The following is a 12,838-nucleotide window of genomic DNA, read 5'->3' as shown; positions in this document are numbered from 1 at the left end:
GGCTGAGTTTCAGATGCCAGGGCTGAGTTTCAGATGCCAGGGCTGAGCCCCAGCAGCAGGGGCTGAGCTGGGAAGGCCTGCAGGGCTCTCTGGGCTCAGCCTGACTCGTTAGTGCCTGCTGAGCTGGTGCTGCTGGGGCTGAGCTCACGATCCTGGGCTGGATGTAATTCCACAGGAAGCCCTGCCAAGGATACAGGAGAGTAGATGTGTTTGTGAAAGGTACAAATTCAGAGGCAATGTGCTCCTTCAGTCTTAGTATATCTGCTGCTCAGACTGTTTGATACCTGTATCTTCGGGAATGCCTCAAAAGCTGCTTTCTACTTCACTGCTCTGTGTGAGTTCCTTGTATTCACTGTGTCTGAAGAGCTAAGTAGAAAAGATTGTCTCACTGAAAGATCTCTGGGGGTACTGACATCCCACATGCATTCTGCTAAGCTTCCACAGTTTGTTTTGTACTGCATTTTGTTCTCATTTTTGGCAGTCATATTGGAATTGTAGCCTCTTAGGCAGCCACAGTTTAGAATTTTACTTGCTGCCATAATTTGAGTTCCATTCAGAAAAAGTGGCTTGGAGGCCTACAAACTTTACATTTACACCCCTTCAGTACCTGCTCTGCCCACTGCATATTCATGATTTGATAAACAAGAGTTTCCAGAGCTCTGCTCTGACTGTCTAACAGCATGGCTTTCCAGGCTGCTTCCTGTGGATTTTAGTTCTCTATTCCTTTTACTTCACTGTCTTTCAAACTGCTATAACCCACTCATTTGAACAGAATCTGGCTCCTCAATTTCACTGTTGCAAACTACTGCTTAGTTTGATCTTACAAAACATGTCAAATTTAATTATATTAAGGGCTTTTTTCTTTACCAGGTCAATCATATTTACAGGAATGATTTCAGAAAATTACTTAAGACAAAGTCAGGAATGGCCTTTTCTCTTCTGTGCTTCGGAATGAGCTGATTCAAGATGCAATTATTTATTACTTTCAAAACTGTCTGTCATGGTTTCAGCAGGCCCAAAATCCAATTCTGATTCCTAGCCCCCCTCTCACATCTCAACCCCATGTGAGATGGGTTTTCCAGACAAAAACACGAGACTCAATATGGGGGAAGGAATATATTACAAAGACTATACAAATAAATACTTATACTATAATACACTGCATACAATCTTAACTCTATATCTATCTCTACCATGACAGTAATATTTACAATGGGCCAAATCTCTTCTCCCTCCAAATAAAAGTCCAGGAGAGAAGAAGAAGAAAAGACCCCTTCCAGTCTCTGAGCAACAGGTCTCTCTCTAGGCAGCAGGCTTTCTTCTTCTCTTTCAGGCAGCAGTAGTAGTTGCTGGCTCTCTGCCAGCACACACGAGGGAGGTCTTCCAAGCCTCTCTCGGCCCCCGTCTTCAAACAGGGGGTCTTTCCATGGGCTGCGTAACCCCAGACACGGCCGCTACACCATGGTCATATCACGAAGCACCGGGGTCTCCGTGACGGTCTGGTATCCTCAGGGGAAATCAAGCCCCTGTGCAGAGCTCCCATGCTCTGCCTCAAAGATGGCTGCCAGCTTCTCTGAAGCCGCAGCAAGGAGGGGGGGGGAAAAAGCCCAAGGTCACCCCCTCCACACACATTCCTTTGGCCATCCTGGCTGAGCTCTCAGGAGGCCGGAGCTTCTTAGCTCCTCTCTGTAGTGCATACTGCACTTTAGGACTCCACTCAGTCCACCACCCCCTCCTCTTTCTTGGAGGGGTCTCTAGTGAGTTTGGGGGTTTTGGTTTGTCCAGTTCTTACCCTCCGAAACTCTCTTCCTGCTGCTGGCTCGGGTCTCTTGTCCTGCTTTTCTGCTGCTGGCTCTTCTCTTTTCCTTCTCTTTAGACAGCTCTCTGTCTGCCCTGATTGCATACTGGCTTATGTTGTTCCTTTGGTCTTTATCAGTTGGCTCTTTGCCACTGCTCTTCGGACGCTGCTGTCCCTGCTGCTCCGTCACCCACTCGCAGTGGAGAAAACTCCTTCGGCATCTCAGACACAGGCACTTAGTTCAATTCTGAGTCCCTGCAGCCCCCCAACCGGGGGCTGGGGGGGGGCAAAGCCCCCTAAGGGGCCGGAGCCCCTTCTCCTCGTGGCCTCTACAACATGGCCACCTCTTCTTCTCACAACAAGTATTACTGCTTCTTTTCCGGTCTCCAGAGATATGTTTATATTTTGCAGGAGCATTGATTGGTCAAGCCCCAAGGGTCACCACCCCCTGGGGGTTACCACTTTCTTAGTTTCAGGGGGAAAACCTGGTTCAAACCACTACACTGTCTTACTAATTTCTGTTGTGATGTGCCATACAGCTCATTTATACTTGGTTTGATAGTTGTCCTAACAAACTTTGTTAAGGATTGTTCTAATCTCTCCAAGGACCAGCAGACTCAGCTGTGTGGGTGTTCTCCCCCTGGGTCACACTGTCCTGCAGGGTGGGCCTCTCTAGATTCTGACACAGGACCCACAGACACAACATTGTTTGCTTGGAAATGGCTCTAAATTGGCCCCAAAAGACCATCTTATTCTAAGAGTTCTCTCTCAGGTGCCCAGGAACAGAAATCCAATGTCCCAGTCCAGGCAGCAGTGTTGGGGTGGGGAGGGACACGATGCCCTTCCCATGTCACACTGAGCCACAACCTCAGTGCCCTGGGAAAAGACAAAATCACCTGCTGGGACCTTCCAGAGCTTTGCTGCTGGATTGGATACAGGAGGGCAGTAAGAGAGTCCCTGTCACAGAGGGGATGCAAAGAAGGGCTGCAGGTCATTGATAAACAACCTTTGACTTGAAATTCCTGTTTCTTTTCAGGATTCAGGGCACCTGCCCCTCTAACTTTGTACAAACCATAAAAACACACTCTGTGGTCCCAAATGTTTACACAGACCCCTATTTCTGTTTATGTATTTGTGTCTTTTGTTATTGGCTGAAAATATTTATCTTGTCATGTTTCAGAAGTGTAAATTTTCCCTAAACCCCGTGAAACTTACCTTAAATCTTCTCCTGTTTGCAGATGTTGTTATTTATTTCTTGTACTAATGCATCTATTTCAAAAGGATTTATTATACTGTTCACCATTTATCTGCTCAGTTACAGGCTGTAGGAATGAGAATTTGAAAATCCTTTTCTTAAAAGAAAGACAGGGTTACTAGTGAGGAGATGCAAAAGAATGACACGTGAGTGCTTTCATTCCATGCAAAAGAGAAGTTTGTTGTGGCAAATAAATTTATTATGAGAATGTGTGAAAGTGAGGAAGTAGAAGAAGGAAATGGAAGGTGGTTGTTTGGGCTTTTTTCCTCAAAACCCAGTCTGAAGTGTAGAAATGGTGAAAGAACCATGTTGATTGTAGAGGCAGTATAAATTAGAATCATCATAAACTTTTGCATTGTAATAACTTTAAGGAAAAAAGAGGTCATTCTTGCAGAATTATAGGTGGCAGTAATGGACAAATCTCCTGTGGGATATGGATTTATACAGCAGCATCAGAAAAGCGCTGGGGTCAGAAAAGAAAAAAATTGCCAATGAATGAATGAATGACAGCAACATCCATCAGCCTTGTCCTGACAAGAGAACTCTTACCCACAGCCTCAAAAATAAGTTGTGACAGTGTCACCTGTATTTTTGACTAAGTGTAAGATGTCAGAATAGGGACTAATGCTGGGAAGATGCTGCTCAAACTCCAAACAGCTCTTCAAAGTGGCTCTGAAGACAATTTTATTGCCCTGTTTAAGATTTCACTGAACTGTCCATGTCTGGAAAAGTGATCAGTAGGAGTCGTGACAGTGACCTTATGCTGGCCTGTGGGGAACAGACATGGTGTGTCCCCAGGCATTAGGGAGAAGGTCACTCCAAACAAATTCAGAATGGCTTCAAACCCTCTCTGAGCTCCCCAACCACTGCTTGAGGATGGAATGGACCTGGAACAGTCTCTGACCTCTCCACAATAACACACATCCTCTATTTTGAAAGCTGTAGCTTCAAAAAATATAAGAACGTGAGGATGCTTTTATTTCCATCATTAGATAAAAATTCCAAAGTATTTCTTTTTCATTTCCCTGGAAATATGGTAGAGACCAGATTGCTAAGAAGTTATTGAATAATCATGACTCTTGGGCCTCTTCCAGTTTTCTAACATTTAGTGCTTTGTATGATGGGCCTTGGAGTTGCTGTTCCTGAGCTGAATGTGGATTTTGCCATTAATTTCAGCAGGACCTGGGTGCTTATTCAGTCTGTGCTTCACCCACGTCACCTGGGAACCTGGCACAGCAACACTGCACAAACTGACTGCTTTGCATCAGTGAGGTCTCTGCCAGGTCAGAGCTGGATGAAAGATCCACAGCAACACTGAAGTATTTTAGAGAGATCCTTGGATGCAATGGTAAATACTGACAGTATTACTGTCAGTTTTGTTGTTTGTTTGAGTGTTTTGCTTTGTTTTTTTCCTGTCCTGGCATTCTGATTTTCCCAGGATTACCATAATTTCCTGTAGGACCTGCAACTGTGTGTTCCATGGTAAGCTAATTTTATTCTCCCATGTCAAATTTCACTTTTGTGGTTCATTCACTTATCTGATCTTACCTGTTTTGCACTTCTTTAGATGTGTTTTGATGCATACATACCCACAAAGGGTAAGTTGCTGCCTCAAGTGTTCTCTGTGGTTAAGCAGAAACAGTGTTTTTCATGGGCTGGACAGGTGCCTTTGCCACCCTGACTGGCCCTCACTCCATGTCCATGCTACACCCTTTGAGTAACAATACTCTTTCTGTGGAGGGTAATGCAGCCCTTTGAAAACATTCTCAACTCAGCAAAACTGCTCCATTCAGAGTTGGTAATTGCTGCTGAACAGAAACATCTATCTGTGAGACTTCTACCTTCCAGCACTGTAAACAGAGGCAGATCACCTGTAAAACAAGGATCAATCCCTTTAAACATTTGCCCTGCAGACCAAAAGGTGAAAGGATCAGTCAGGGGCAAAATGTGCTACAAAACATGTATTTCTGCTTCCTGCAGCACTGGGGAACATCTGCTCCTCACCAGGACTAGCTGAGGTTTTAGGACAGCGAGTAAAGAACAGGATTATTGACACAAGCACTTTTGGGATGGGCGTGAAAGAAGGTGAGAGACAGTGAAGTTTGCTCTGGGCTGGGAGAAGGCTTGAAGTAAAAGAGAGTTTCATCTCGCATTCTAGAACAGCAACAAAAGGACAACTGGAATCTGTTTTACAGTGAGACACAGACCTGTGTGCTCCAGCTCTTGCTGCAAACGTCTGCCTGGAGAGCAGTTTGAGTATTGCTGATCCACTGATAGTACTTCTCCTTAGATTCTTCCTATTGAATTGCCCCCCTGTTGTCCCCTCCCCTGTTCAAGGTGGTGGTAATGAGGAGGAAGAGTTCTCTGAAGAAGTGAAGTCCTTCCACCTAAAGAAAAATCCAGCTCAAACTAGGTAGATTTCCATTTTCATCTTAAAACTTGCAGGCAGTTATACCAGTCCCAGGACTGATGTTTGAAGCTACATGGCTTTAAAAAGAAAATATTGTTTTCATCAAAAGCTTCTAACCTAACAGTTTTAGAACCCTCAGATATTTTTTACAGCACTATTTTGGAATGTATTACCCAGTATAAAAAATTTAGGAAACTAACTCTCTGTCCAAGAGAGCTTAGAAAGGAAGATCAAATCCTGCAATCAGCTGATGCAGACAAATGCCACTCCATTAATTTAATAACAGGTTTCTGCAGTCTCTTTCAGGGCTGAATCTTCCACAAACAGCATGGAGGAGATTTAGACACAGAGTGACACAATCTTGGTGGACATTTTTTGCTGTCTTTTAAGTGTTTTAGTATCCTTACCCTATGCAATCCCTCACTGTGCCCTGCCTTCCTATCAAAGGGGGTGTATCCTGCAGGTATTTCCAGCTATCTAAGTGCCAGTGGAGCTAAAACTGAGGAATTAAAAAATTGCTGTCTATATAGCTCTTAAACTAATTTATTCTACCACTTTGAAGGAAACAGGGCTTTTTGTGGTGCTTTCATGATTTGCCAAAGGACTGCAGCTCTCAATCCAGGAGCCAGGCATTGTGTCCCCACCGAGTTATGACAATTGGCTGCAATCAAAGCACTGGGAATGCCTCGCACAACCTTGCACTTTTTTTTAACCTGTAGTTCAATTTCACATTAAAAGACTTTCTTCAATGTACATCTAAGATCTGCTGATCTCAAACTACACAAAAGATTTCTGTTCAAAGATACAGCAGGTCTTTGACTCCCAAAGCACAGCCTCGGTCATGAACCAGGGCAGTTCTCCTGTGCAGTGTCTGTAACCCTGTGGGGCTGCACAGTGAGTGACAGAAACAGGAGCTCCAGCAAATCAAATCCTATGTAATTATGCAAACCAGCAAGTGATTATTAATTGCCCCTCCCATTTGGTCTTCTTTTACAATTAAGTGAAGCTCATGCTTGTATCAAGTGGTACTTGATCCCTAAGCAACTTATCAGACTCAGTTTCTGCACAATACTAATAATTTCATAGTTTTTTAAGGGCCAAGAGCAGTATAACTGGCAGGTCATCCCCCATTGCTTTTGTCAGTAAATTTGCCAGTTTGGATTCTCTCAGATACACGGGAGCTGAAGCCGATGTCAACCTGTAAATCCCAGAAGATTGTCACTGTGCAAAGGTGAATTCCACTGCCCATGAAAAGCAGAATCAAGGCACACCTGCATGAATAATTTTTCTGTGTATGTGATGTAACAGGGATCTTTATGTGGACAGACTGATTGCTAATGGGATGCTGCATGATGCATGGACTGGGACACCCTAGATCTGAAGACCTAAAATGACAAGTAAAACAAGATAAAGTATATTGAAACCTTGTTCAGAAAATTTCTACAAGGGTTGACTATATTTTGTTTTCTTTTACATGAATGTATGGCTTTACAGAAGTTGGAAATTGAAATCATGTATCAAAGTATTTTATTATTAACATTCTTCTGTAAATTAGAGAATTATGTCTTATCTGATACCTGGAATCAACTTTCACCTGAGCATTTCTGTACTACTCCATCTCATCCAAATGCTCAAAAGCTCTGGAAACATCACCTCCATAGAACTGTATTCATACCAGCCTGTTCGGGTGCAGTGAAAAGAATCTTTTTTTAAGTGGGATTTTGCACTTGTTAGTACATTACTTGTGATACAGGGCTACTGCTCTTGGGCTGCCATCAATCAGCATCTCTTCTGTCTCTACTGACTGGAGTGATTGGATCACTTGAGAATCTATCTTGAAACTCCTACTCTACCTGAAAGCTTATTTTTACATAATCTATACATTTACAGAAAGCCATTTGAAAATCCTTTGGAATTCTTAGTACATGGCCTGGGATATAACTTGTGACAGGAAAATACGATGTTCCTTTCTAGCCCGTTTCTTTCCCAGTGTCACACACTGCCCAGCAAGGGCTGGGGGCCATTCGTATGGAGGATTCCAGCTTGGGGCTGGTTTTTTGCACTCCTCAATCTTGAAAGCTAAGAATCAAAATAATCTACAATCGCTGTTTAAAACATGACCATCTTTGCTGGCTTCTCTGTGAGCTTACAGTACTTGTAGTCTAATTGAGATATTTTTAGAGCTACAAGTACCATATCCAGCTGGGAACCAGGTTATTTGCCCATTGTAAGACACCCAAAGTCTCAGCAATCCTTAAACATGTCACGTGAACGGCTCTGCACCTTGCCAATACTGGTGTTCACACCAGTTACTTCCTCTAGTTTTCAATCAAACACACAGAAACGAGTGAGAAAAAGAGGAGAATGATTTCTTTGACAAGTTGCTTAAAATAAATGAGAGATTTTGAAGGCGATAAGAAATTTTAAATGGCAGAGACAGACCAGAACCCTGTGGTCAGAGAAAGAGTAGTAATGTCAAAGTGCATAGCAAAGTATGAGAACCTTTGCAAAAGGTAAAGTATTGTATGAGTTTGTACTCTGTCAGTATATAATGTTGTGTCATAGGCTGGTGTGGGCATACAGAGCCTGAAATGGTGCTAAGAGAGTGTTACTGCCATAGATCTGTTCAGACAGTGGTACATTTACAGACATAGTGAGTTATGCAGATCATCCCAAACATGGTTCAGTAGTGCCTTTACACTTCCCAAACCCAAGGATATACTTTAATTTTCCACAATAATACACAGCAATAGCCACATGTATTGAATTCATTCGAGATATGTTCAGTTCCTTTCTGCTGGAAGAGCCAGAAAGACTGAGAGTAGGTTTCACTACACATGGCACAGTGGTGCTCTGGGCCCAGAACAAGTGTTCCCTGCATATACCAGAGCAAAGAACAAATGCCAGATATTTTGGCATAGATTGCATTCTCTTTGTGTACCATTCTAACACTCAATGAAAATGTGTTACTTTTCTGCCCCTGAGTTTGAGTTGATATGTAAATCAAAGCTCCCTGTCAATGCAGCACTGAATATTACCAGCCTTCAGCAGCAGGTTCAGGTTGATATCTCGTCCATAATCAGGTGTGGTGAATGACACATTTCTGTGCTCTAACGGCAATTAATAGCAGAGGCTCAGAAATGAGGAGTGTCAGCTGTAGTCCCGAGTTAGCGTTTGCAGGTGAATTTCACAGGGCAGGATTAGTGTTTTATCTTGAGACCTCCTGCTCTCATCATATGATTGCAGAAGAAAAAAGTGCCTATTATAGATCTAAAGTAAAATGATTCATTGCACAGCGTATCCACCATCTTCCTTTCGGGGCTGAATTCCGAGAGGTTTGGCAGAGGCAGCCTGGCTGTGCGAGCACAGAAACCCCGCTGGTGAGCAGGGAGCGGAGCATCGGCCGCCGAACGAGGCTGGAACACGAGGTGGGGCTTGGGGGGGGGGCGGCTTTAAAAATCCATAAACGTTTCTTTAACGCGTTTGGGTTTTTTTTCTTGTCAATACACGAACGAGACACATTTATCACACGTACCCGCTTGGCAATTTCAGCTGGAAAAGTGTATTTTCTCACTTTGTGTAATTCCAATTGTGACAAACAGGAGAAGACGGTAAAAATACGCCTGAGGAATTGCCCCCAGCCCCCCAGAAGATGTGTTTGGATGCTCGTTGCTGTAAGAAAAGCCCAGGCAGGCGCTCCCCGGAGCTCGAAGGCACCGCGGGGCGGTGCGAGCGCTGCCGGGGCACAGGGGCGGCTGCGGGGGCTGCGGGGGTAGAGGGGCAGCTCCGGGGGCAGTGGGGGCTGAGGGGCTCCCCCGCTGCCGAGCGCTCCAGCCGCGGCACGGCCGGGCCGTGTTCAATGGCTGCCAGCTCTGCCAGCTCCCCGGGCTGCCGGCTGCGCCAGGCTCTGTTGTTCGCTCCTTTCGGCGGCTCCGCCGTCTCTCGGGGGCAGCGCTCCCCCCTCTCCGCCCCTCAGGTGAGGCTTCACCCCCCGCCTCCCCTCAGCCCTTCCCCGGGAGCCGCCGCCCCGTCCGCCCGCGCAGCCCCCGGCCCTGGGCTCCCCGGCGCTCCCTCAGCCGGGCGGGGTGCGCGGGGTGCGGGCTGGGGCAGGGCAGGGCCGGGCCGGGCTGGGGCCGGACACCCCCGCGCTGAGGGGCGGCCCCGCCGCTCTCCGGGGGTGCGGGAGGGGCCGGGCAGGGCAGGGCAGGGCAGGGCAGGGCAGGGAGCTCCGGAGCGCCTCAGCCCCGCGCCGGCACCGAGCCCCGCCGGGCTCCCCAGCCCACCCCGCCCGCTGTGCAACACCCTCGTCCCTCCCCCACCACCCGCCGTTTTCTCTTGTTTCTCTCCTTCTTTTTTTTTTTTTTTTTTTTTTTTTCCCCGCTCCTCCACCCTCCTGCAGCGAGTTAAATGTTTCTTTGGTTAATTGCCGCCCCGAGTGTTCCCAATCCCTTGCCCGCGCTCCCGGGCCGGCCGCGGCCGGTGCCCGCCCAGCTGGGCTCGGCGGAGCTGCACGGATCGGATCGGCGGGGCCGGGGCCGTGTGCCTGAGGAGGAGGAGGTGGTGTAAAGAGCGACGAGCACAAAGCGCATTGGAGAAGAATAATTTAGCTCCTCTGTTTGTTGTTTTTCGGGAGTCTGGTTTTTCCCTTCTCCTTCCTATCTTTTTTTCTGCTCAGGATTTAAATGTCACTCAAAGCATCCCCAGATCAGCTTCTCGCTCGCCGCCTGTTTCTTCCGAGGCATTAACTGGATCACACGCTGCATTTGAAGAGCTCGGGTGTTTTACCCGCTTAGGTAAGTGGGCTTATGCACCTACACCGGGTGTGGATGGTCACTGAAAGCCTTGCAGGGTGGTGTTTTTCTTCCCCTCGGCTCCCCTCCCTCCCCCAGCTCCGCGGCCAGGTTTCGCTCTCCCTGAAGAACTCGCATCCCCGGGTTAAATATCGGTCGGTGTGTGGCAAAGGCGCCGGGGGAGCGGGGCCGGGGGGGCTCCGCGCCCGCCCCTCGGGCACCAGCCAATGACCCGCGGTGGCACCGGCGACCCCCTCGGTGCCCAGCGCCTCTGCTCCTGGAACAGCGCCTGGCATCGCTGGGAGGGAAGAAACAGCCTAATCCTCTCTTACAAGAAACTATTCGTCATCATTTTTTTTTCTCCGTGAGAAATACTGTAGGCGCCCATCTCCCCTCCTCCCCCCCGCCCGCCCCCGTTGCCAGCACCGGCTCCTTCACCCGCACCTCTCCTCGCTTCAGGCGGTTCTTTCCAGGGACCAAAAAGTTAAGCTGCCCCCTCTCTCCCCCACCTGTCCCCATACGTACGCTGTGCATTCCCCTTTTTAACCTATTCTCCCTCTGCCTAAGCCGAGTCCGTCCAGCCCCCCCTTCCCTAAACTAGGTTGCAAAGCCGCCGTACCCTGCAACTCCTGAAACTTCTCTTCTTGCTGTGATTTATATTCTATTCTAACAAAAAGGACAACAAAAATATACTGGATCCTCCTGTGGATGAGTTTTGTTTGTTTGGTTTTTTTTTTTAAATAATGCATTTCCTTCTTCCCCTTTAATTTTTTTTTTTTGGCAAGGAAATTTGCTCCATCTCCAGCAGCAACCACTGCTCCTTTTGATGTTGTGGTACGCCGTGCGCATGCGCTTCACATTAGAATTACTGCACTGGCCAGAATAAGTTGGATCTCTTCTTCTCTTCACTGAAACCCTAAATCATATCAAAAGCTAAAGGGATGCTGAGAGTCCGGAGAAAGGGTTACTTTGGGATTTGGTCATTCCCTTTAATAATAGCCGCGGTGTGTGCACAGAGGTAAGCGATGGAGGTATCTCTTTTCCTTTACTTTGAATTGCAATGCATGCTGCTGCTGAGAGGAATGTACAGCTGGGGGCTGAGAAATCAGGAATAATATAGTATTGTTCTTTTTTTTTCTTTAGTGTCAATGACCCTAGTAATATGTCACTGGTAAAAGAGACCGTGGATAGACTGCTGAAGGGCTATGATATTCGCTTGAGGCCAGATTTTGGAGGTAATTTGACTGCTTTTGAATAAGAGAGGTTGCATATCCGGGCTGTGTACCTTTGGTGTGTGGGGGGGGTTCAAACGTGTTGTGGGTGCTGTTGCTTTGGAGGGGGGGTGTTGCCATTTTCTCAAGCTGATCCAAAGTTAAACCCATTGTTAATTTTCTTAGCACAGGATGCTCTTAATGCGATCACTTAAATCGCTTGCATATTCGTAATCGGTCCCTCATTTTTTGTGTGTGCTGATACTTTATTAACCCGTAATTAAACCCTCGTTTAACTGGTTTTATCGAGATGCAAATCTCTCTTAAGTTTACCCAACCTTTGTTCCTTTCAGCATAATATGCCTGCGATCACAGTTACTATTTTTGAGTACAGGATGTGCTGTTAACTGATACAAAAATGTCATTTAACCCCCTGCGTGCTCCTGCTTCGAACTAGTTTGTTTATTTCGGACGTGTTCGCTGGGGGTGGTCCCTCGTCCCCCCCATCCCTCCCCCGGGGCTCGGTGGCCGCCGTTCCCGGGCGCGGGGCTGGGGGTGTCGGGAGGGAGCGGAGCGGGGCCCCGGTGCCAGCACGTGTGTGCCGGTTACATAAAGCACGGCCGGGCTCTGGGGGCGCGGGGGGTGAGCCCGGGAAGGCACGGCTCGGTGGGCACGGCTCGGTCCCGCGGGACCAGCGGCTCGCCGGGGGGGGGTGGGGGTGGGAAGGAGTGAGGAGCACTTCTTGCCTTCCTCCTGACTTTCTGGTTATGCTTAAACGACGATTCATGTGTACGCTGCCTTCGCCCAGCAGCGAACTGTGGTAAGAACGAGTTAAGTTCCCAGAGCTCACATTGCGGACCATCTTGTCGGTTTGCAGGTCCCCCAGTGGCTGTGGGCATGAACATAGACATTGCCAGTATAGATATGGTCTCGGAAGTCAATATGGTGAGTATTTGGGGTGGGGGTGGCCGTCGCTTCGCCCGCCCCTGCCAGGGCGGAGCGGTGCCCGCGGGCCCCGCGCGGCCTCGTGCCCCGGGTGACAACGGGGCGGGGCCGCCGGTCCCGGGGGTGCGGGGCGGGGGAGAAGCGGGGTCCGCGGGAGCGGTGGGAGCGATGGATGCCGGTGGATCGGGAGCGGTGGCTGCCGGTGTATCCCGGTGGATCGGGAGCGGTGGATGCCGGTGGATCGGGAGCGGTGTCTCCCAGTGGATGCCGGTGGATCGGTGTGTCCCGGTAGATCCCGGTGGATCGGGAGCGGTGGATCCCGCTGTATCCCGGTGGATCCCAGTATATCCTGGTGGATCGGGAGCGGTGGATCCCGGTGGATCCCAGTATATGCCGGTGTATGGGAGCGCTGTATCCCGCTGTATCCCG

At 48.1% G+C, this 12,838-nt stretch overlaps 1 protein-coding gene and 1 long non-coding RNA gene across 5 annotated transcripts in view; both read left to right on the top strand.

The window, feature by feature from the left end:
• Positions 1–6,874, top strand: part of LOC113967393 — a 42,570-nt gene extending 35,696 nt beyond the window's left edge. Inside the window, exons 4-5 of the long non-coding RNA XR_003534155.1 lie at positions 4,230–4,401; positions 6,772–6,874. This is a non-coding gene — a long non-coding RNA (uncharacterized LOC113967393). The remainder of the gene's footprint in view (positions 1–4,229; positions 4,402–6,771) is intronic.
• A 1,965-nt stretch (positions 6,875–8,839) lies between these two features.
• Positions 8,840–12,838, top strand: part of GABRB2 (gamma-aminobutyric acid type A receptor beta2 subunit) — a 111,887-nt gene continuing 107,888 nt past the window's right edge. Inside the window, exons 1-5 of one of the 4 annotated variants that reach the window (XM_027682991.1) lie at positions 8,840–8,891; positions 10,139–10,256; positions 11,039–11,271; positions 11,397–11,488; positions 12,342–12,409. In XM_027682991.1, the coding sequence (XP_027538792.1) occupies positions 11,195–11,271; positions 11,397–11,488; positions 12,342–12,409 (237 nt within the window). In that variant the 5' untranslated portion in view covers positions 8,840–8,891; positions 10,139–10,256; positions 11,039–11,194. Of the gene's footprint in view, positions 8,892–9,305; positions 9,440–9,924; positions 10,257–11,038; positions 11,272–11,396; positions 11,489–12,341; positions 12,410–12,838 lie in introns of those variants that run through there. The other 3 variants (XM_027682992.1, XM_027682990.1, XM_027682993.1) reach the window with 3 other exon arrangements.

This window comes from Neopelma chrysocephalum, unplaced genomic scaffold, assembly GCF_003984885.1.
Source record: "Neopelma chrysocephalum unplaced genomic scaffold, ASM398488v2 Primary Assembly neopelma1_63, whole genome shotgun sequence".
In the NCBI taxonomy this organism is placed as follows: domain Eukaryota; kingdom Metazoa; phylum Chordata; class Aves; order Passeriformes; family Pipridae; genus Neopelma; species Neopelma chrysocephalum.
Note: the sequence above shows the minus strand (reverse complement) of the source record. Positions and strands in the feature narration are given on the sequence as shown.